The 22769-nt window shown below is 36.7% G+C and overlaps 1 protein-coding gene across 1 annotated transcript in view; it reads right to left on the reverse strand.

The window, feature by feature from the left end:
• The window catches only part of ssbp4 (single stranded DNA binding protein 4), a 96240-nt gene that overhangs the window by 68889 nt on the left and 4582 nt on the right, over nucleotides 1-22769 (reverse strand). Inside the window, exons 2-3 of the mRNA XM_056447699.1 lie at nucleotides 13424-13496; nucleotides 4096-4157 (exon numbers count right to left, since the gene is read on the reverse strand). Of these exons, the coding sequence (XP_056303674.1) occupies nucleotides 4096-4157; nucleotides 13424-13496 (135 nt within the window). The remainder of the gene's footprint in view (nucleotides 1-4095; nucleotides 4158-13423; nucleotides 13497-22769) is intronic.

The following is a 22769-nucleotide window of genomic DNA, read 5'->3' on the forward strand; positions in this document are numbered from 1 at the left end:
ATTGGAGAAGGAGATTTGGCTGTTTAACACAAAGAAGACTGGAATGCAAGGAGTTAATCCGTTTGAGGGTTCTTCCGCAAACAAAGGATAGGCCTCCAGACAAAGGTTGGTGGGGGTACGCACCGGGGGGAGGGGTTGGCTTTCCCTTACCATCTGGCCCTTTTGTTTGGGGGAGGGGGTTGGTGAAGAGGGCGGTACTCTGTGGCCCCTCCGAGTCCCTAAAAACCCTGACACGTCCCCCCGCTTCTACGTGCTATTGCTCCAGACAGACGGCCCTCCAATAGTGTCAACACCATACAGGGACCCTCCAGAACCTACTAGACTCCCAATAATCTCACAGAGGGGAGCCAGTAATCCAAGATGGAGAATAAGTTGAGTGTGATACATGAACACAAGACTGTGATAGGCACACAGTGATCTTCATTTTGAAGTGGTGAAGTCCAGATAAACTTGGGTGTCTCAAGTAAAGATAGATGTCATATTTTATTTGGTTATTGATAGATTGAAAGAGTCCAGTAAATTGATTCTACTGTTGGGTATCGTTGGCTTCACAGTTAAAAGACAAAAGATTAAGAATACTGTATGTCTTTCTGAAAAATCACCAGAGGATTAAAAAAAAAACTCTAGGAAACAAGGGTTCCCTGCTGAAATGCTCAGCTTTGTTTGGCGTGAATTTGCAAGCTAGTCCAAACTGGTTTATTGTGTTTTCTTACTAGTCCTTTAGTTAAAAACAAAGCTATGTTTGATTTGATTGATTTATTTTCGAACAGAAATATCATACATTTAATATCTTTAACAAAAAATACATTTCAACATGTATTTTTTTTATGTTCTTCACTAGTTACAATATGTTTTACTAAGGAAGGTTCTACCTTAGGCTACGTTTACACAACAACCATGTAGCCAAAAACAGAAAGATTTTCTCTTGCATTTGGAAAAAGTTCCACGTCGACAAAACATTTTGTTGACACAAAATCTGCTAACATATATCTGAATGCAGACAAAAACGCTGTCTTTTTTCCAGGTCTTTTATTCCAGGTCATTATTTCAATGACAAATGTCATGAGCAAGTCGAGATCGCATTTATGTAATACGAGAATGCGAATCTCTTTGCTTGCGCGCCGATTTCCACTGCTGGTGTAAAAAACGTCTTGCAAGCCCTCAAATATATGCTGCTCAATTGCAGATTTTCTTGTGCACTCTCAAATAAACAGTGCTGAAGTGCGATTTAGTGTGTTTATGTAACAAGTATGTCTCCAAAATGTATTCGATTTTCTAGAAATATTTATGAATGTCTCCAATACACCTACAGAGCGGCATTAATGCGTCCTGTAGTAAAGTGAAACGGCTATAAACTAAACTAAAATAAAGTCATTGTATGCAGAGCCAGAGACCTTTATCTATAAATAAAGTATAATTATGGAAACGGTGTTCATCTTAACTGAAAGCTACGTTGTGTTTGCTAGCCTCACGCATTACACACCTGTCAGTCAGTCAGTGACGACTTGTCATATCTATGTATCATTTATCATGTGTGTAAGATGAGACTCCATTTTGGTTGTAATTCGAAGTAAATCCAAACTTTGCTGATGAATCGTTGAGCAACATCCACAACACTTCCATGTACTATGCAAATGTTTGCGCTTAAAGAGTTCAGATGCAAAAGCCGCTAAACGCCACTTATGCCAAAAATGAGCTAATGACATTGAGTGAATGCTTTAGGCATGTAGTACATGTTCAACAAATATTTTTGCTTGAAATCATATAAATCCCAGCGTCAGCGCATTCAGAAATAACAGTCTGTTAGCAAAAGCCTCTTGCCTTTGACAGCAAAAGCCGCTATGTCCCGAGAACCAATCAGAAGGCGGAAATCGAATCACATGTTTTCAATGTAGCGGCGCTCTGATACGCTGGCTATTTTATGAGGACTGTTTTATTCCGCATCTGATTTAGAGTTAAAAATACGTAGTTCGATGAATTAGATGAGCCTGTCCGACTGTCAGTGAACGGTAAATGAAAACATCCCTTAACTCAAAACTCTCTGCATTAGAGTCGAAATTGTAACATTCAATTCAATTCATGTTTATTTCTTTAGTGCTTTTACAATGTAAATTGTGTCAAAGGAGCTTAACATAGAAGTTCTAGTAAATTGAACTTACATCAGTCCAGTTTTCAGGAGTTGAATTTGAGTTTAGTTCAGTTCAGTGTGGTTTAATTTTCACTTCTGAAAGTCCAAACACTGAAGAGCAAATCCATTGATGCGGAGCTCCACAACTCCCAACCAAGCATGCATTCATAACGTTCTTTTGCGCAGTGACGCTACTTTGAATAAGTCTGATTTTCTATTTATTAAACGGCTACTTTGTTTCACAAAAGACGAAGTTAGGATGCCGTTCTTTTATCCCACATGGACACTATAAGGATGAACAAGAGACAAAAAAGAGACAAGACCTTGAGAATGTGAGAATGAATGAATGACAGCTTCTAAAAGTGTCTAAGAGCCATCCCCTTTTTACCCAATAGGCCTACCTTATGTTTTATTTGCTAATGTAAGCCGTTTACATTTACAAAAAAAAGAGGTCTGATGTATTTAGAGGGATTTGCATCTGAACTCGTCACTTGCCCTTAATCTACTCTTCACTAAACATGTACTACCCACATTGAAACCCATTTTCAAATGTATGCAATTACAATCCCAATAACGGCATGGTTGGACAAACTTAGGTAATCAGCTAATAAATCATATTTAAATCATTTCAGAGCAAATCACACATCACCTTTGCTAGTCACTAACACTTTAGGGTAACAAATGTAACTGCAACAAGGAGACATTGAAAACATCACTAGAGGACAAAAACCTGCCAGGAATCAGGGGTTCCATGCTGAAATGACCAGCTAATTGCAAGCTATTTCATAGCATCTTCTTCTTAGTCCATAGGCAGAGCCACATTTTTCACTAACAACCAACTGGTTGACCAAGACTGGTTTAGCAAACAAAGTTGCGAATAAGGCCCCGTTGACACTGCCAGTTAAATGTGACCAAATTTCGATTTTTTTGGTCATATGTGACACAGATCGGATATGTTCTATGAACCTGTAAACATCAAGAAAAAAAAACAGTTTCATGCATCCTTCAAATTTGTTAAAAGAAATCAAATATAAATCAGATTTTTGTCAATGAGACTATCATGTAAACAGGCAGATCGGATTTAATAAGGCATTCCGTTTTGTACGTCATTAAACTTGCGACATTGTGGTAGCTCTCCGCGGTTTAATGACGTAGAAGGAAGAGCGTGTGTGGAGACGCTGACACTGTAAAGAACAACAACAACAGAGGAAAGTCACCACTATTTGCTCCCACCAGACCTGAGATCTCTCTCGTACCCACAAATTCCTCTGAATGATGGAGGACACCATATATAAACCATAGGCGCAAGCTGTGATGACGACCCTTTCCCTCCTCCTCCGCCTCAGAATCATTTTAAAGTTGGGCGTTCTTCGCATATTTCGCTGAGCTAAAAGTAAGACAACTTCTTCCATTGTGTTTAGTGTGGTGCAGATGCTAGAACCTGCCTTTACGCTTGCGCGACATCGTAAAATGTATGGCAAGTGTTATCACATGAATCAGATATGGGTCACAATTAAAAATACATGTAAACGGACAGGCTAAAAAATCAGGTATAGGCAACGGAATTGGGCATCAAGACCTGACAGTGTAAACTGGGCCTAATAGACCTTACTGAATGGACTGTTCATCCACCCCTCAGAGCAATCACTTTAATTGGAGTAATTTATTCGAATTAAAAATGCCATCTACCATGGTTGAGGTTCACAGTGTGGATGCTATCAAAGGCACATACAAAAAGCTGTTTTGAAATCAGCCTTTAAATCTCTCCACAGCAATCCAATCGCACATCACCTCTGCTGGTCATTTTGCTTGGCCAAACGCTGTGTAGCATAACTGTAAAAAGGAGATACCTACTTCCAAGAATAATGGACCATCATTCATTTAGGCTCATCTATTGTTGCTAACGGCTAGCATGGGCATACCGACAGAGAATGTTATGGGTTTTGAGTTACAAGATCGATACATACCACCACCATGAGTGCAGGAATCCAGGAGGCTCTCCTAATGTGATATTCTTCTCCCATCGGATCTAAAAAGGTGCAGAGACAGAGGGAAAAGAGGTCAAGTATGAATAGAGCGGGTTCTGAACAAATTAACTACGGTTAAAAGGCTCCATTTTAACAGCAAAGCAATGAACAACAAATTGAGCCTATAGTTCAGCAGATCAACAGGAAAGTCATTCAAAACTAGGGATGTACACAATACTTTTATTGCTGTGTTATCAGAATGATTAGCTGAAGAGGGGATATAATTTAGCCATGTTGGTTGACTTACATATCTATTAGCATTATATGGACATCTCAATAGATTTCATTGCTTAAATTGAACTTAATGCAACCATGTCACCTGTGTTAATGTGTATAAATGTAAAATTGTTGTTGCTAATCACACACATAGTGACCAATGCGTGTAGGGCTGCACGATTGATCGAAAAGAGATCACAATCTCAATTCGACCCTACATCTTAATTCAGCTTTTCTACGATTCAGCCAATTATATTTTCAAGGTCAGGAGAGAAGCAAGGCAGTCGCACAAGTCTTCACAGCAACATTGACACCTTCAAATGGCATTAAAAGGGTCACATGCTGTATTAAAAGGTATAATTCACCCCAAAATGTATTTTTTTGGTTTTTTATCTTCATGTAATGATGTTTTCGCGGCCGCAAAATCACACGTGAGCTGACCGCGAGCTGTTTGTGTACTTCTGAGAATGCACGTGTGCCCGTCTATGACGCCTGCTTTAGTGAACAGAAGCTGCATAGGCTGTGAATAACCGGTAATAAAGCTGTAAATGACATTCAGTTTGTTGCACAGAGCGATGGTTTGAGGGCCGTGCCGGAGGTTTGATTTGCATGTATGTGTTTTTTTCTCACAGTGACGGTGGCCATGAGCCGCACTAGGAAGTGAAAGTGAAACCTGTGTGCACATTTAAATGATCATATGGCATTTTAGAGTTATGATTACGGCAAGCATTTGATATGTTTTTTTGTTTCATAGCGAACACAAAGTGTTGTGCCTGAAAATAACCATTTACTGTGTCAGTATAACAACCCTGGCCTATATATTGTTAAATATAATGCAAGAGGGAATCTGATAATGACAAAATTCTAATTTTGTTATAATGTTGTCAATGGCAGATGTCAAGGACATGTCTTAAACATAATAAATCAACTTTATAATTATAAATAGTTGTATTCTGATGTCATCATTTTACTGAGAATTAACAAACGGGACATATTGAAAGTCTGTTCAAGTCCACCATAATAACTATACAAAATTTTGCATTTTAAGTAACAGTAGGCCTACAGATAGGCCTAATATTATTATTGTTGTTTCACCATATGTTTGAGAATGTCAATAATAATAGGCTAATCAGGCGACGCAGTGTCGCACAAGGTAGTGCTGTCGCCTCACAGCAAGAAGGTCACAGGAGTTTGCATGTTCTCCCTGCGTTCGCGTGGGTTTCCTCCGGGTGCTCCGGTTTCCCCCACAGTCCAAAGAGTGTGTATGGTGGTTTCCCAGAGATGGCTTGCGGCTGGAGGGGCATCCGCTGCGTAAAACATGTGCTGGATAAAGTTGGCGGTTCATTCCGCTGTGGCTACACCGGATTAAGCCGAAAAGAAAATGAATGAATAGGCTAATCATATTAACCTTTATTTTACATTTAAAGAATCGTGAAAAAAAAAATCGCGATCTTGATTTTAAGCAAACACAAATCGTGATTCACATTTTTGCCAGAATCGTGCAGCCCTAAATGCGCCCTATATGGAATCAAACCTTTTAGTTGTTAGTAATGGTGATTTTATACACCAAATCTAGACATCATTAAAAATTACATCTCCTCAACCTAGAACTGTAACGGATGCTACATTTCAAGCAGACATATTGATTTTAGAACATCCCCTGTCCATAACTATGCACCCAAAAAAGCCGATGTGCATTATTCAGCGTCTCTCTGATATAAGGGACTGATTAACAATGTTTTAAAGTGGGTATGTGCATGTGTGTGTGTTTTTGCTGATCAGTGCAGTGTTGTGTAGCCCCTTGAGGTCCAAGGTGTAAGTAGAGGGAGTTTCAGCAGTAATTGTGAGGTGGCAAAGGGAACAAGCAGGTGACTGCTCCCTCATTAAGCTCCAGTGCACAGGTGCGTCCTCCTGCTGTGTACCTGCCTGGGCCGAAAGACCTCCCCTGTGGTGTAAGAGTGTGCCTGCGCTAAGGTCTTGAGATCTGATGAGCGTTGGCCTAATTGAATAGCAACGGCGGTAATGATGACTGTCGACGGCACGCATGTTGACGCCCTATCGCCGTTACAAAAACACTGAAACATTGGTAAACACAGCCATCTGTTGACTTGTTGACTATTTAATATTTGCTTACAGAACAACGTCTAATTTTGCAGGCTTATATATATCCCTAGTTGCAGAATTCACCCTTCTGAAAGTAAGCTACTAGGTTGGATTGATATGGATAATGATACCCATCCAATATAATAGACAACTAGAATTATTTTAAAACCTTAACTACAGGAAACTGAAAAGAAATATCTTCCTGCTACATGCAATTAGTGTAGAAGGCAGCAATCGAAACGTTCATGACCAGCAGCATGCATTCAAAATAGTTCAAACAAATAGACATAATCAATAGTTTATCAGGTTTAAGATGCCAACCTAATTTTTGGTTATTGAGCCAATGACAATAACATTAAAAATAAGCATTTATTGTGCATCACTAGTCTAAAGCCCCTTTCATACCTCCAGCGTAATACAGCAACAAAGTGGCACAATCCCATTCATTTTAATGGAAGGTTGGCAATTTTCGGCAACAAGAGCAACAAGATACTGGACTATTCGATACTGAAGTTTTAAAAACGTCCATTTCCCGCTAACATTTGAGCACTATTTAGCACGTTTTTAAACAGAGCTGATTTGCCCTTGTGTTCAGGTGCTCAACAGAAATGACTGTGATTGGCCAAGAAGGTCATCAGTTCACTGAACTCACCACTGTTTACTGTGTGTAACCACAGAGACAGGGACACAGGAGCGATTTAAAACCGAGATTAATCAAAAAATACAAAATGCACTTTCACAAGTGAATCCCAATTGGAGTGAAGCCGGTAAAGTGTAGGTCATTCAGCCATTGCTCCTGAACCAGCCGGTAGTACTTGCTGAGCCTGAATTAATTTAGTCAACCCAGACAAACAAACATTTATATATATATATACTACATATAGCTGTAATTGCTAAATTAATGTGTTGATTGCTTGTTGAAATTAAACAGATGTACCAATTCTACTTAAATGTTTGTTTTTAGTGAGGCGGCATGGTGGCTCAGTGGTTAGCACTGTCACCTCACAGCAAGAAGGTCGCTGGTTTGACTCCCGGCACTTCTGTGTGGAGTTTGCATGTTCACCCAGTGTTTGCGTGGTTTTCCACCGGGTGCTTTGGTTTCCCCCACAATCCAAAGACATGCGCTTTAGGTGAATTGGATAAACTGAATTGTCCATAGTGTGTGAGTGCATGTGTGAACGTGAGTGTATGGGTGTTACCCAATACTGGGTATTGGCATCCGCGGCATAAAACATGCAAGAATAGTTGGCGGTTCATTATGCTGTGGTGACCCCTGATAAGGACTAAGCCGATGGAAATGACTGAATGTTTGTTTTTAGCAGCAAGAAAACCGATCATTCTATACATAATGGAGTCAACTCCACTCACAAACATAACTAGGCAACCAGTAGTGGGAACGCTCACTTTTGACCAAACCGCGAGCAACTGTCCACAAGCAGCGATAAAGACGCTGTTGGTATGAATGGGGCTTAAATTTTCGACAATTCAAATGGCAAACATTGTAAGGCAGTGCAATTAATCGATATTTAATTTTGACTTCAATTTTGGCCTTCAACAATTATTTTAAAAAATTATTATGTCCTAGCTGTCCCATTTCCACTAGTCCGAATTCATTCCTCCAACAAAGCTCTTTTGCAGCATGGAACATGCTTCATTTACTGAAGTGATTTAGATTCATTCATGTATTTAAAAGCCAGAGACCTTGTGCTGTTGTGTGCATGCACTCCACCACATAGATGACCAGAACACACACATGAAAAGGCATGTGTAACAGAAAAAGGGAACCATGCAGCTCTTAATATGACAGCAGGTCATTTTCCTGTAGCCAAATGTGCTTATTGAATTATTAATTAATCAAATAAAAAAGCTACGCTTGAATGAAGTATGTTTGTAACTTTAATAAGAAACAAATCAAATTCGATTCTCACAATAAAGACTAACAGTTTATTTCATGTGTATATTTTCATTCTATTGTATTTTAATCTACTCATCATCCAAATTATTAAATGAAATAACCTCTGTTAATTTATTGAAAGCCAAATCAGTTGTCCGTGTACTGAAATGTGTAATTTTAGTATTGAACTGCAGCTAAACTTTTAAAGACCGTGTTTTTTAAATATATGTATACAATACAGTACCACCCTACACTGGCTAAAATTCATAAACAACATATCACCTGTCTGACCAAAGTCCCAAGAGGACCCCACAAGCACAAGGCCAGACTTTGGCACAGTGCTTCATCTTTGTCAAACTTTGTCTGAGCAAAACATTAATATAAAAAAAAAAAAACCTGGAAGCTTTTGGAAGTGCACTGTGAGCGCTTAATGATACCCACACAACAAACACAGCAGGTACCAGAGGACCGCGGCAAATGCAGTAAGATAGATGATAACATTTGAAAAGTTCACAATCTGTAAAGGTCCTGAAGCACTAAGGAAGAGTTACACCATCTTGTTAATGTCTTATAATGTCAAACAATTAACATTTACGCATCTTTATAACTACCAAAACAGATCATGGTAAAAAACAGCTCTCGAATTCATTCAAACCATCAACCATCAGTCCATCAAGCTCAATGGACTTAATGAATTATGATTGACAGATTTTGGGACATATTTTCTCCTCAGCATTTTTAAATTAAGATCTATGCCAATTTGCTTGTTATGTGTGACATCACGCGAAGTGGCTTCCTGGTCTAAGTGCTATATCAAACTGTATTGGGAAACTCATCAAATGGTAATAACAAATGTATACAAAGCGATGTAATGCTTTCGAAAATCACGTTTACAATATATACATCCATGCCTAATATCCAAAGGCCAGAAAAGGATACATTCTTTATAAATTGTTAAAATTTTGGTATTTGTGATGCATGTTTATGCTATGATTTAATATCAAATTCACTTTAATGAGTGATATTACTAATTTGTGGTCATAAACGAATATTTTCTCAATTCAAATGAGTAGCGGCTTGGACCCAGACACAGTATTTCATACATCGCCAATACGTCACGACTTAATAGTCGTCTTCATTCAATTAAAGGAAAGAAAGTCTGTACAACTTCATACCACAAAGACGACAAACCCATAAAAGTCTTTGATCAGCCCTGAAAGAGTGCATTAGAGCAGATCAGGAGATCGAGAGTGTATTACAAACCATTTGCACCCGTTTCCACAGAGGCCAACTTTAAATCAGACTTTTAATGTGCAGTCGGGGTTTAAGAGCAGTTCTGAACAGAAGTGGTGGCATCACCTCCACTCCAGACCTGTAGTGTACTCAAGCTCCATAGGATGTTCATATACTGAAAACAGCACTGACACCATCTACAGCAGAACCTCCACCATCAACAGCATTATGACAATCCACTTTACTATGCTAGTAGTAGCTGAATGTTAATGCTCTGATTGCACCCCCTCAGTGGCGCCCAAGCCGATTTCTAGAATCATCGGTGGCATGTTGCGTAATTTTCACAGCAATGACACTCTTTATTAAAGGGACAGTTTGTCCAAAACTGAAAATTCTGTCACCATTTACGCCAAACTTAGAGTTTCTTTCTTCTGTTGAACACCATGTATTTTGAGGAATGTTGAAAACTAGTACCATTAACTTTCACTTTTTTTCTCCCTACTTTGTCAGTGGCTACAGGTTTCCAACATTCTTCAAAATATCTTCTTTTTGGTTCAACAGAAAAAAAAAACTTTTAAATGTTTGAAAACCTGTACAGTTTAATTTGTTGGATGATCTATCCCTTTAATGGAGGTCTTTCCTTGTTTAGTAGGTAACTGTAGGTCATATTGGATAATGAGAAGGATTGGTTTACAACTTAAATGCTGACTGACAATAAAGTCCTGTTTAAATTTGGGTAACACTTTATTTCGATGGTCCATTTTAGTATTAGTAGACTGTCTGCTTAGTATCTGTTGATTCTGCTCCATCAGACATTTTACTGACTATAAGAAACTTTGCAAGTACATGTCAACTTACACTAACTCTAACCCCAACCTAACGGTCTACTTGTAATCTAATGAGAATTAGTTGGCATGTAGATGCAATGTAACTTAAATTCAACAAACGAACGTTCAAAATAAAGTGTGACCTAAATTTGGTATTAAAATGTGTTTTGATTAAAGAGGGAAGAAGATGACGGGGACACATTTTTGTTTATACCGTTGTATATTATGTAAATTTTATGCCCTGCCAACATGGTTACAGATTTAAGTCAATCGGCAAAAGTTTAATATTGTTTTGACCTTTAGTCCACACAACACCGGTGTTTACAAACTTTCTGAATAACAGATTACAAAGTGAGAAAAATCATGCGTAGCCATGTAGATAGGCAAAATGCTACTTAAAGGAAAGAAGAAAATCCTGCACGTAACAACTGGTAACAACAACAATAGCAGATTACAGCTGTGTTTGTGCTGCAGACGTTGCTAAGTTTATTAGCGTTATTTCAGCAAAAACCTGGTGATTCTGTATCAACTAGATGACACAGAAGAATACCAGTTACATGCGTCTGATATATGTGGATTCGCCATCATCTTCTTGTCTGTACTTTAAGTAAAACTTTGCTTTATTATTTGGCTAATTAGGTGTGGCATACATGCTACATGTTGTTTTATAACCCAGATTTTCCATTTCTATATGGACGCAGACATTTCTTGAAACAATAGGTGTATGGACGCAAAACTTTTTGAATCACATGATCAAACAACTGTGCTGTGTCAACCTTAATCTGTCTTTTTTGTGCTTTTTAGATACTTTCCTGATTTCTTTTAGCTGAGGATTTATGGGCAGGTGTATATATCTGATCTTGCATTATATCTAATACTGCAAATTAAGTTCACACAACTTACTCAACAAAAAAGTAGACAACAGAAAACAATACAGAGAGCCGCAGCTTTCATTAGTGATGGGTCGTTCTTAGGGCTGGACGATTAATCGAAAGTAATCTAAATTGACATTCAGACTCTATAATCGATCACATTTTTTCAGGTTACTTTTTTCAATTTTTTCAATTACTTTCCCTACCGCGTGAGGAGGGATACTGCATATCACGTGATGCCACTATGTTTACACTTTTGCGTTGAGCGCATTGTATGGTCTAGCGCAGCCTTCACGCATTCGCATACCCCTCGCCGTGACTGACGCCGATGATGACCCCTTAAAAAACCGTAACTACGCATTGTGACGATGCATAGCACAAGCTCTCGGATAACATTGACAAGTGTGGGCGGTGCGGAGAGGACAAAAAAAAATAAGTATAAGAAACGTACATTAATTGTAATAGAGTTAAAATGTTCAACTAATCGAGATTTTGTTTTTAGGCCAAATCGCCCAGCCCTAGTTGTTCTTGAATGAGTCGTTTATTTTGAACGAATCTTTTGTATTACTCGAGAAAGATGAGTCCTCTCAGGAAGTGATTCATACATTTGCGCACGCGCACATTTGTGCAGGTGGAGGAGAAGATTAGTTCCTTCTTCGAGTCTTCTATTGGGTTTGAGTCGTTCGTTTATCACGTGAAAGACAGAAGCTAATCATATGCATTTAGAGGCGGATTTGAGCCGGAACGGATGTAGTTTGATCCGTTCATTCCTCAAGTCCTTGGGTTTGAGTCATCTGTTTACATGCTGCCACGTAATGAACGAATGACTCAACCAGAAGACTCGAAAGGTGAACTTATCATGGTTCCTTTCAGCTCAGACTGTGTGCGTTGGTTAAGCTTACATGGGACTGTCAGTGTGGCGTGAAAGAACCACTGAAATTTGAAGAGCTGACAGAAGAGGTGAGCTGAACTAATCATAGACAAAATAAGCAGGTAAACAGTAAATGATTATTTTCTCTTATAGCATTCTAGATATGACTTGTTTGTAGTGTAATCAACGTTTGGTGCAGTTGTAGATGAGTTTGGAAGCATCTCGTAACATTTTAATTATATTTTGGCAAATTGAACGAAAATGAACAAAATGAACAAAATGACTCAAAATGAAACGAAATGGAATGAAATGACTCGACTAGAAATGACTCGACTTGAAATAACTTTACTCGAAATGACTCAAAAAGACACAAAATGACTCGACTCGAAATTAACAAAATCAATGAAATGACTTGAAACGACTGGAAATGACACGAAATGACTCGACTCGAAATGAAATGACTCGAAGTGAAATGACTCGACATGAACGAAATTAATGAAATGACTTGAAATGACTGGAAATGACACAAAATAAACGAAATGACTCAATTTGAAACGACTCAACTCAAAATTACTCAACTCAAAATGAATGAATTGACTCAAATGACTCGAAAAAAAGATTCGTTCATGTCAATGAATGAGACTCAAAGGTCCGAATCAGTAAAATGATCTGAGCTTCCCCTCACTAGCTTTCATTTTTGCTCTGGTAGCCCGAAAACTACACAGAACACTGAGGGTTTGCGTTCAGGAATATTAAAGGGATAGTTTACACGAAAAATGATAACTCTGCCATCTTTTACTAACCCTTGACTTGGTGCAAATGTTGGAAACCTGTAACCATTGACATCCATATTATTTGCTTTAGCAAATATGGAAATCAATAGTAACAGGTTTCCAACATGCTTCAAAATATCTTATTTAAAACTGCTTTGACACAAACAAAAAACTGCTATGGAACAAGTCAAGGGTGAGTAAATGTTTTTTCAGTTTTGGGCAAACTATCCCTTTAAGGGGACAACCGAATACAAAACAAATGTATGATTTCAGATTTCCAACTACATCTGGAAGTTCAAGGTCAAAATATTTCAGACACTAGTGATTGGACCACTGCCACTGAACAAGGCTTATGACAAAGCCAATAAACAATTATATCTGAAAAAAAATGCTAATGTATTGCCTAAAACTCATTGACACACATTTAAATAGCTATATAACAAAACAACTGTTTTCTTCATAAGGACGATAACACTCACCTCTGATAGGAAGGTCTGTGCTGATTTCTGTGCGCCAACATGAAGCAAGTACTCATACACGTATAAAGCTAACCTGCAAAACAAGAGGGGAGGGGGATACATTGTAAATCTCAGAGGAATAGAGGGTTCTTTCTTCTTTAAATCATCAATTTTGGGTTGGTCCCAAAATTCAAGAGAGAAAAATGCAGTTCCACTGGCTCTCCCATTCTAGGTGGACAAGCAAACACATTACAGCAATTATATCTGGTGCATGTTGAAACCTCGCAGGCGCTTGGGTGCAAAAACATTCTTGGAAATGAAGACTAGTGAAAATTGGGTGAAGGCAAGGAGTTTTCATGTCAGCAGCTAATGTCTGGCCAGGTTTGTGAAGTCAGTATCAATACAAGGGGAATTTCATTTAAAAAAACACTCCTAAGCAAACATTTTTGGGTTCAGTATTTTTATTTATTTATTTATTTATTTTTGCATTTAGTTTATTAAAAGTGAAAGTAAAGAAGCTAACATTTTAAAAGATTTCTCCTTTTTAAAAAAATGCTCATCTTACATAAACATTCATAACTCTTTCCACAAAAAATATCAATCAGTACCATTTTCAACTTTGATGATGATAATAAATGTCATTTAAATATATTAAGCAAATCAGATTTTATAATAGATTTCTGAAAGACCATGTGACTGAAGTAGACATGGTGAAATTCCTGAATTATCCTAATTTCTTATGCAATTGTTAACCATTTCACATGTACGATCATTTAAGGTTTGTAAAATACACACGGATGTCTACGAAGAGGGCTTGGCAAAACTTGGCTTGTTCATGTAAGATACAAACTGTTTATGTTACTAGAGTATTTTCTCTAATCCTCTCCTAGAAGAACAATTTTGGTAGAAAATTATGAATAAACATGACATAAATCCAGCAGCTTGGAACTCTCCTGCGATTTTTTCCTAAAAGAGATACAGCTGCGATGGGAATAATATTATTTATTAAATTACGCATTAGCTGTATTTTATTAGCGTCTACCCCTACCTCAACCCTAAACTCAGCCCTCACAATAACGTAAAAATATTATTTGTTGTACAGTTTCACAAAAACTATGCTATCTATTGGCATGAGTATTGTCAGCTGTATCCCATCTAGACTTCACCCTCGTGGTGAGGTTTAAATGGGATACAGCTGAAAATACTCACGTCAGTATAGCATAATCTAATAAAATACAATTTTATTAGATTATCCTATATTGATGAGAGTATCTTCAGCTGTATCCCATCTAGCTAATAAAATACTATTATGCGTAATTTAATAAATAATACAAATACTTCTCGTAACTTCAGATCGCAGCTGTATCCCTTCTAGCAACAACAGCAGTGCCCATTGCCAGTCACATAACAAATATATTAAATATATACTTTATATAATAAATAATTATTATTAAGCTGTTTAAAAGACAAAATATATGTTCTATTGCATATTTGAGAATTGGAGTATTTGAAATTTCACAATATAATTGAAACATTTGTCAATATTTATAGAAAATGGCAAAAAGAAACAAAATACGATATATACATAGATCATTAGGGCAAGTGGGTCATGTGATAAACTTGATGCATCACCATGGGAACTTTAGAAGGCAATGGATTCTGAGGGGTTGATCACACTGAATGGGCTTTTTGTGTTGAGAGCCGCCCTTTTTTAATGGTTTACAGCTACAAGCGTTTTGCGCGTTGCTTATGCGTTATACGCTTTGCGCTCGCAGTTGAAAAAAGTCAATTATGAGCGGAAAAAGCGCATTACGTCAGTCACGTCTTTTTCATTCTCCAATCAAATGAAAGCAGAGGCGGGGTTTTCGTTGAGGTGACAGCAGTGTTTGTGTCGTCAAGACGACTATGGAAACTTTTAAAGACGGAGGAGAGACTAGCGGTCGCTGTTTTGAGTTATCCAGAGCTGTATGACTTCACAAATCTTAAATATCACAATATTATTAAATATTAAAATTAACAATTAATTTACAATATTTACAAATATTACAAATAACAATATCAACAGCAACACTTGTGTACATTACCCAGCTGATTCAGTCGTTGCCTAGCGACATAAAAAGTGCACCGCACTTTTTCTTTTCTTGTCAATAAAAAAGGCAGTGTGGTGCACCTCGCATTTTTGGAACGTAAAAGCATATTCGGTATGATCAAGTATCACAAAAAACTCATGCGGGAAGGTCAGCTGGAATATTTAAAACTCACACGTGAAAGGGTTAAAGCCATAAAATAAGCATCAATATAAAAAATAACCAATTTGAAGTATGATTATAGAACGTTTTTAGTTTTTAAATTTATAATTATATTACATCCAAACTAATTGTTAACAAACTAACTTTTTTAACTATCAAAGCAATTATATCACCATTTTTGAGAGCTACGCTATATTGTTCTAAATTACATACCATTTGTTTTATATATTCATAGAGTTAAATCAAATAATTACGTGCAACTAACTCAACTCGAAATGTTCAAAACTGACAGCCCCAATAAAAAATGCCTTATCGGTCCACATAATACACTCCCCATTACTATTTAAAGAGCATCTCCAGAAGAACAGCTTCAAGGATCAAATACCAAGGACTCATTTTCCCCTCAAACGTCTGAATTATTTCTTGGTGTTTCATCAGACGTACTCATTTTAAGAGCTACCCTCAAGTATATATACAGCTGTCAACAAAGTTACACTTTTGTGCAATGCGGGGGAAAGATTTCAGAGTTTTGCTTCTAATTTAATTCATCTTTAACATTTAGAAAAATGGAAATTCATCATCATCTACAAAAGTGGCCTAATACGTGTCACGCTTCATTTTTCTCAAAAAACGCAGAGCATCTGCTTGTGTTCTTCCCGGAAATGTGACAGAAACACACAATGCCATGATAGTTCGCAGACATACATGATTTTTGCTGCTTGTTCAAACACTGAAAATAATGATTCAAAGATGATTCCTTGGATTTACTCAATTTTTTTTTACGTTAAGTGGTTGTAAACAATTTATTTGGGTTGAATTTAAACAAACAAATTAAGTTGAACATTGTTAAATTTAATTTGTTTGTTCAAATTCAACACAAATAAATCGTTTGCAACAGTTTTGCATGCAACACTTTTTCAGTGAACTACATGTTGAAAATGAGCCAAAACAACAAAATTCTTGAGATTTCTTTTGGACTTGAGATTGTTTATGTTCAATCCATTTACAATTTGTGAAAGCAAAAACATTACCTTTATCGGTTTGTGTTGGGACTGCACAATATATCGTTTTTATGTACAGAAATTGAATAATCACAATGCAAAAACTGCTTTTCTTACTTTAATTTGTCCCATTTCTAGTCCAAATATATTTTATAAAATTCTTAGATTAAGTAAAAATATTGTTTTGTTTTAAGATTCAGATGAAATAAGGCAAATTAAGAGTTTTTCCTTAAAAGAGGCAAATTATCTGCCAGCGTGCGATGTTAAATAATCTTGTTTTTGCTTCAAAATTTAGATATCTGGACTAAAACAAGACAAAAAAAACTTTTTTTTTTTTTGCATAAATCAAATAAATTCTGTATAAATACAGTGATTACATACAGTCCTTTAGCTCCAGGTCAACTATAATCCATACTTAACATTGCATATCGATGTGACTATTGCAGATGCGCACTTGCAATGTCGAATATTGCGATATAAATACAGCTTCAGTTGAATAGCTCTATTTCACAGTTTTATTTACAGAAATTGAATAATCACAATGCAAAAAAAAGTTTTGCTTAGTTTGCTTTGTCTCATTTCTAGTCCAAACATCTAAAAATTCTTAGATCAAGCAAAAATATTGTTTTGTTTTAAAAATCAGATGAAATAAGGCAAATTAAGAGTTTTTCCTTAAAACAAGCTAAATTATCTGTCAGTGAGGGAAGTTTATCTTGTTTTCGCTTTAAAATTTAGATATCTGGACTAGAAACAAGACAATTTTTTTTTTCGCATAAATTGTATAAATACAGTGATTAAATACAGTTCTTTAGCTCCTGGTCAACTATAATCCATGCTTAACATTGCATATCTTTGCAATGTGACTATTGCAGAAATCGATGCTGAAACTATATATTGTGCAGCCCTACTGCTAATCATAGCTCACATTAAATAAATTCATGCAATTCTTATGTGAACGTCTACTTAAACCACAATTACACTACTCTGGATATATTTCTTTATGTATTGGCCATCCATCCCTACCTCAGAGTGTGTTTATACAAAAAGTTTCTCATTTTTAGTTTAAAGCAGTGTTAATTACAAAAACAATTACATCACAATATTAATATCTACTGCATTTTGAAAGCTTAAAAATAGCAGACATGTAAAAACAGGTTTTGAATGTAAGTGTTCAAAAATGATATCATTATCGTCTCCGAGTAAACTAAAAAACGTGATTTTGTGAAAATTGTGACGTTATGTGTATGCATATGATGCCACATATAAATCTATAGGCATGTGCAAGTATTTACTTTATTTGTATTGATGGCATATATAATGCAAATGTGCACAGGTACATAGTTTCTTCAACACTGTCATCTCTATGTGAAACGTGTACGTGAATGTCATCATTCATTTTTAAATGTATCATAACACACTGTGTCCTAACAAAACGCAACAGAATGGACGTTTCCAGCAACAAGTAATTTAGCTCTCCATACCAGACAATCTGCGACAGAAACATATAGATACCAGCCATTCAGAATAGCTGGTAATGCACTGCACTCTTAATGAAATGGACAGGTTCTAATGTTCATCAAACTATATGTGTGCTAGTTGCTTTATTTTCTAGATTTAAGTCAAGTTACTGGCGCTTTCAGTATGGTGATAAATGTCACATACAAGCTACTCAAACTCGCATTGGAAACATTTAACAATGAATAAAGCCCATAATCATCACTGCTATGTTGCAAAAAGGTTAAGAGTAGGATTAAACTCCTTTTAACATTGAAAAGACAGTTTTACTATGTATCGTAGTTTTGTTTCTCATGTAGTTAAGACCAGGGCTTCATTTGTGCCGGAAGACGCCAGATCCGGAACCTCTGAAATCTGATCCAGTACCTCAATTTACCGATATTCCTCCTCAACCGGCCTCCTGTCCGCTGTTCACTTTCACTTTCTTCCGTGACTCCCCAACCCTCTTTATATTCGTCCGTGACAATCCCCCTCCGTGACACCATTCGTTATCCAACAACCACCCCCCCACTTTCGTGCGCGACACCTCTCCATCATCAGGTAACATACCGTTACCCCGATTTGTTCCGGGACCTTGCAATTTACAAATTAGGCACTGGTTAAGATTAGTGTTGACACATTACTGGGATTTTCAACTTCAATTCGATACCATTTTCGATACCGTGGGGAACAAATTCTACTTTAAAAAAATATGCAAATGAAGTAAAAAAGGAGGGAAAAAAATAACTAAACCATATAATGCTTTTATCAGCTATATCAGCAATACATTACAAAAAACTAAATAAGCCAAATAAAAACGTAAATAAACCTCATATTATTTTATGATTAAAACAAAAGTGTTAAAATATGAACATTATTATTAATAATTCATCTCCCCACTGGTGAAAAGAGAGTGCGAGAGAGCAAAGCCAATATCGATGCGAGCCAAAAGCAACACTGTATCATTTTCAATATTTCAGTATCGATATTTATCAATATTACTATCACTAGTTAAGACAAAGTGAGACAGTTTTGTTCCGTGAAAAGATTCAAACAAATTTGAAATCACTATTTCGTAGTGTGGGCCATGAAAACAATGACGCATTTAGACCTGTAACCATCCTGTGTTAATCCTTTGGCAAAAAAAAACTCTAAAAATGCGAACATTTTAAAACAAATACACAGTTGTGGTTGAGCTCAATCGCATCAAATGTAAAGTGTCTTGAAGGAGGCGGGGAATGTCAGATACTACAGAGCTTTTGATTGGTCAAGATTTAATGAGAAATGAAGGTATGCTAAAAAAAGTTGATCCATTTAGGCGGAAGTGACAAACTACAAGCCTTACATGTGTATATATATCGGTTTTATATCTTCTAAATGGGAATTTTGCAACTGTTTTGAAGCATACTAGCTTATAGACATCCTAAAAACTAACAAGACCGATACTAACATCTAAATAACGGTATTTTAATGTGATGGGACATTTAACACCATGCCAGCTATTATGGCAAGAAAATGTATACCTCAGGTACATTATATGAAATTTTTATAATAATTTTTTTCTTTAAACTTCCTAAAACTGTATTTGTATTTAATAAAATAGTATTAGAAAAAAAAGTCCTCACAGAATTAATGTAGCCTTAGAAAAATTAGGACCAGTCATTTGCAAATCTCACCGGCTAATCAGTTTCAAACCAGAGCTCTAAAATAGTTGATATATATAAAAAACCATCATGTACTCCACAAGCTCATACAAAAACCTGTCCGGTGTTGAGAAGGATCAAAAAGAGAAAACTGGATAAAATTTTGATGGTAAGCTCTGGCTGATCTGAGAAGCTTCTCCAGGTTGATGATGGCTTCCTGCTCTCGGCCTAATGCATTATTGAGCAGAACTTCATCTACAGTGGGCTTCAGGGAGCGCGTTTTGTCATACTGTCAGAGGAACATACAGGTATTTGGACTAATGGCGAGTCCGCAGGTGGAGGATCAACAGGCTGAGACTCTCAGTGTGCGTTCCACTAATCCTCATGCAATACAACAGCTCGGGGTGCAATCGGAAGGCAGACCTATTGACTTAATATTTAGATTAATGACTCCATAACGCCGGTCGAGGGCTATCGTTTTCACGCGCCTGCTTCTGAGAGCCGCGCAGCAGGGATAATTTAGACCTTGACAGCGGCGTGGATGTCGATACAGTGATGATGGACAGGAATATCAGACGAGGTTCTGCTTTTGCTCTGCCATTCAGGCATGGCGGCGCGCTGTGTGTCCGGTCTCATCATGATGAGCTCTCCTGACTTAACCTGAGAACACATCTTGACATCTCGCCCGAGGCTCCCAGTCAAGACTCCGTTTATACATAAAAGAGGCCGAGCCAAGTTTAGCTAGCTTAAGCGCAGACAGTTAACAAATGAACTTTGCTGTCTCCATTTCAATAATTTAGCCGCAGGGTCTCGTGTGAAGACGAAGAACATGCAGGGAGAGCTAAAAAGGTGGTTGTAAGTTAAAAGTTTAGAAGCAAAGTTTTGTGGCGTATCATGAACTTTGGGTTTCTCGTTTTAGTAAAGAATGCAGATTTGACATTTATGCAAACCAGCAACAAGGCTGATCAATATTATTATTATTTTTTTTGTGCCAAAAAAAGATTTTTTAAAAGGCGTGAGAAAATTATAAGACAAAATGTTAATTAAAACAGATTGTTTGAGTTTGTTTTACAAGATAATACCAATAGACATTTGCTTACAACTTGCCGTTTCTTTGTAATTGGAATAGTTTTTTTAAAAAGCGTGAGAAAATTGTAAAATAAAGACAAAATGTTAATTAAAATTGATTATTTGAGTTCGTTTTACAAGACTGGACATTTCACTTGTCGTTTCTTTGTAATTGACTGTAAAACTTTGAAGGAATTTATGGGTTTTCACACAAATGACAAGCTTCCTCATCCTCAACAACCCATCCTTGCATTTTCAGTTTTGTTGAGAAGCAGTGATTTTGAAAATCAAACTGATACCAAAAGCGGATTATTATATATTGGCCAATATTCAAATTCAATAAAATGTTGGTAAATAAATAGACATTGTTTAGAATTGACATTGTTATTCAATTAATAGTGTTATTAAAGAAACACTCAACTTTTTTGGAAATAGGTTCATTTTATAACTTTCTTCGAGTGAAACAGTTTTACCATTTCTAAATCCATTCAGTCGATCTCTGGGTCTGGCAGAAGCACTTTTAGCTTAGCTTAGCATAAATCTTTGAATCTGATTAGACCATTAGCATCTCATTCTAAAATGTAAAAAATAAAAATAAAAGACTTTTGCTTATTTTCCAATTTAAAGCTAGAGTCTTCAGTAGTTACATTGTGTAAACGTGTACTAAGACTGACAGAAAAAGAAACGTTGCAATTTTCTAGGTCATTATGGCTAGGGATGCAATTATTAAGCCATTTCACTATTAACCGCTCTTTAATTCATCACGGTTAATCGTAAAGGCCTCTCAACAACACATTTCTGCATTGAACACAACTGCTGCAACTAAACAAAGTTATGCCAACTGTGCGCTAGTATAAAGTTCCGAGCTTGCACACCAAGGCTAACACGCACACTGGATTAACTATGTTTGAGGCTATTGACTAAGAGCCGTTCACATGTCGCGTCTTTTGCACAAACAAGTTTGTTATTTATTTTCTAGTGCACATATTGGGAGTGACATGCGTGCGTTGTGCACGCAGCGCAAGTTATGTGACAAGAACTGACCGATTAGCTTCATACTTTGTATGGAATATACACCTTTCTACTCCAAAGAGAAAAAAATACAAAAGGAAACTTTTTCATATATTTAAGTCCAAAAAGAAATGGACTATTGTTTGTTTTTATTGTTATTTTGTGCTGTATTAATTAGTTACTAAGCAGCAATAAATAACACTTTAAAATTTAAGGAGTTTTCATGTGATTTTTCTGAACTAGTAGTGTTATGAAATTAATGACTCAATAATCATGAAAACCTTGAAACCATGATTATTCCTCAGACTATAACTGTACAACCAAAATCTACAATCATTGCATCCCTAATTATGGCTAGGAGCTATACTTTCATTCTGGTGTAATAATCAACAAACTTTGCTGCTGTACCATGGCTGCAGCAGGCACAATGATTTTTACACAGCACTCTTACCTAGTTGCCATGCAGGGGACTTTTTCAAGGTGCTGCATAATTTCATTGTGCTTGCTGCAGCGATAGAATGGCAAAGAGAGAGAGAATTTTGAGTTTATTGCCATTTCAGCTTCTTTGGCTATGTCATGGCAAAAAAACAGATCAAGTTTAACACATTTTATAAATAATACTTTTCTTTAGTTATAAAAAATATTCTAACAATTTAAAGTCACCAACAGCAATAAATAATACACAAGGTAAAACCATAGAATGGCAGCAAAGTTCCTTGATTTCGATTCAATGATTTATGCTAAGCTAAGCTAAACGTGAACACTTTTTGGAAATAGTCTCATTTTACAACTTCCTTAGAGTTAAACAGCTGAGTTTTACCATTTCTGAATCCATTTAACCAATCTCTGGGTCTGGCAGGAGCATTTTGAGCTTAGCATAAATCATTGAATCTGATTAGAC

The sequence above is a fragment of the Danio aesculapii genome, chromosome 22 (genome assembly GCF_903798145.1).
Source record: "Danio aesculapii chromosome 22, fDanAes4.1, whole genome shotgun sequence".
Lineage (NCBI taxonomy): Eukaryota > Metazoa > Chordata > Actinopteri > Cypriniformes > Danionidae > Danio > Danio aesculapii.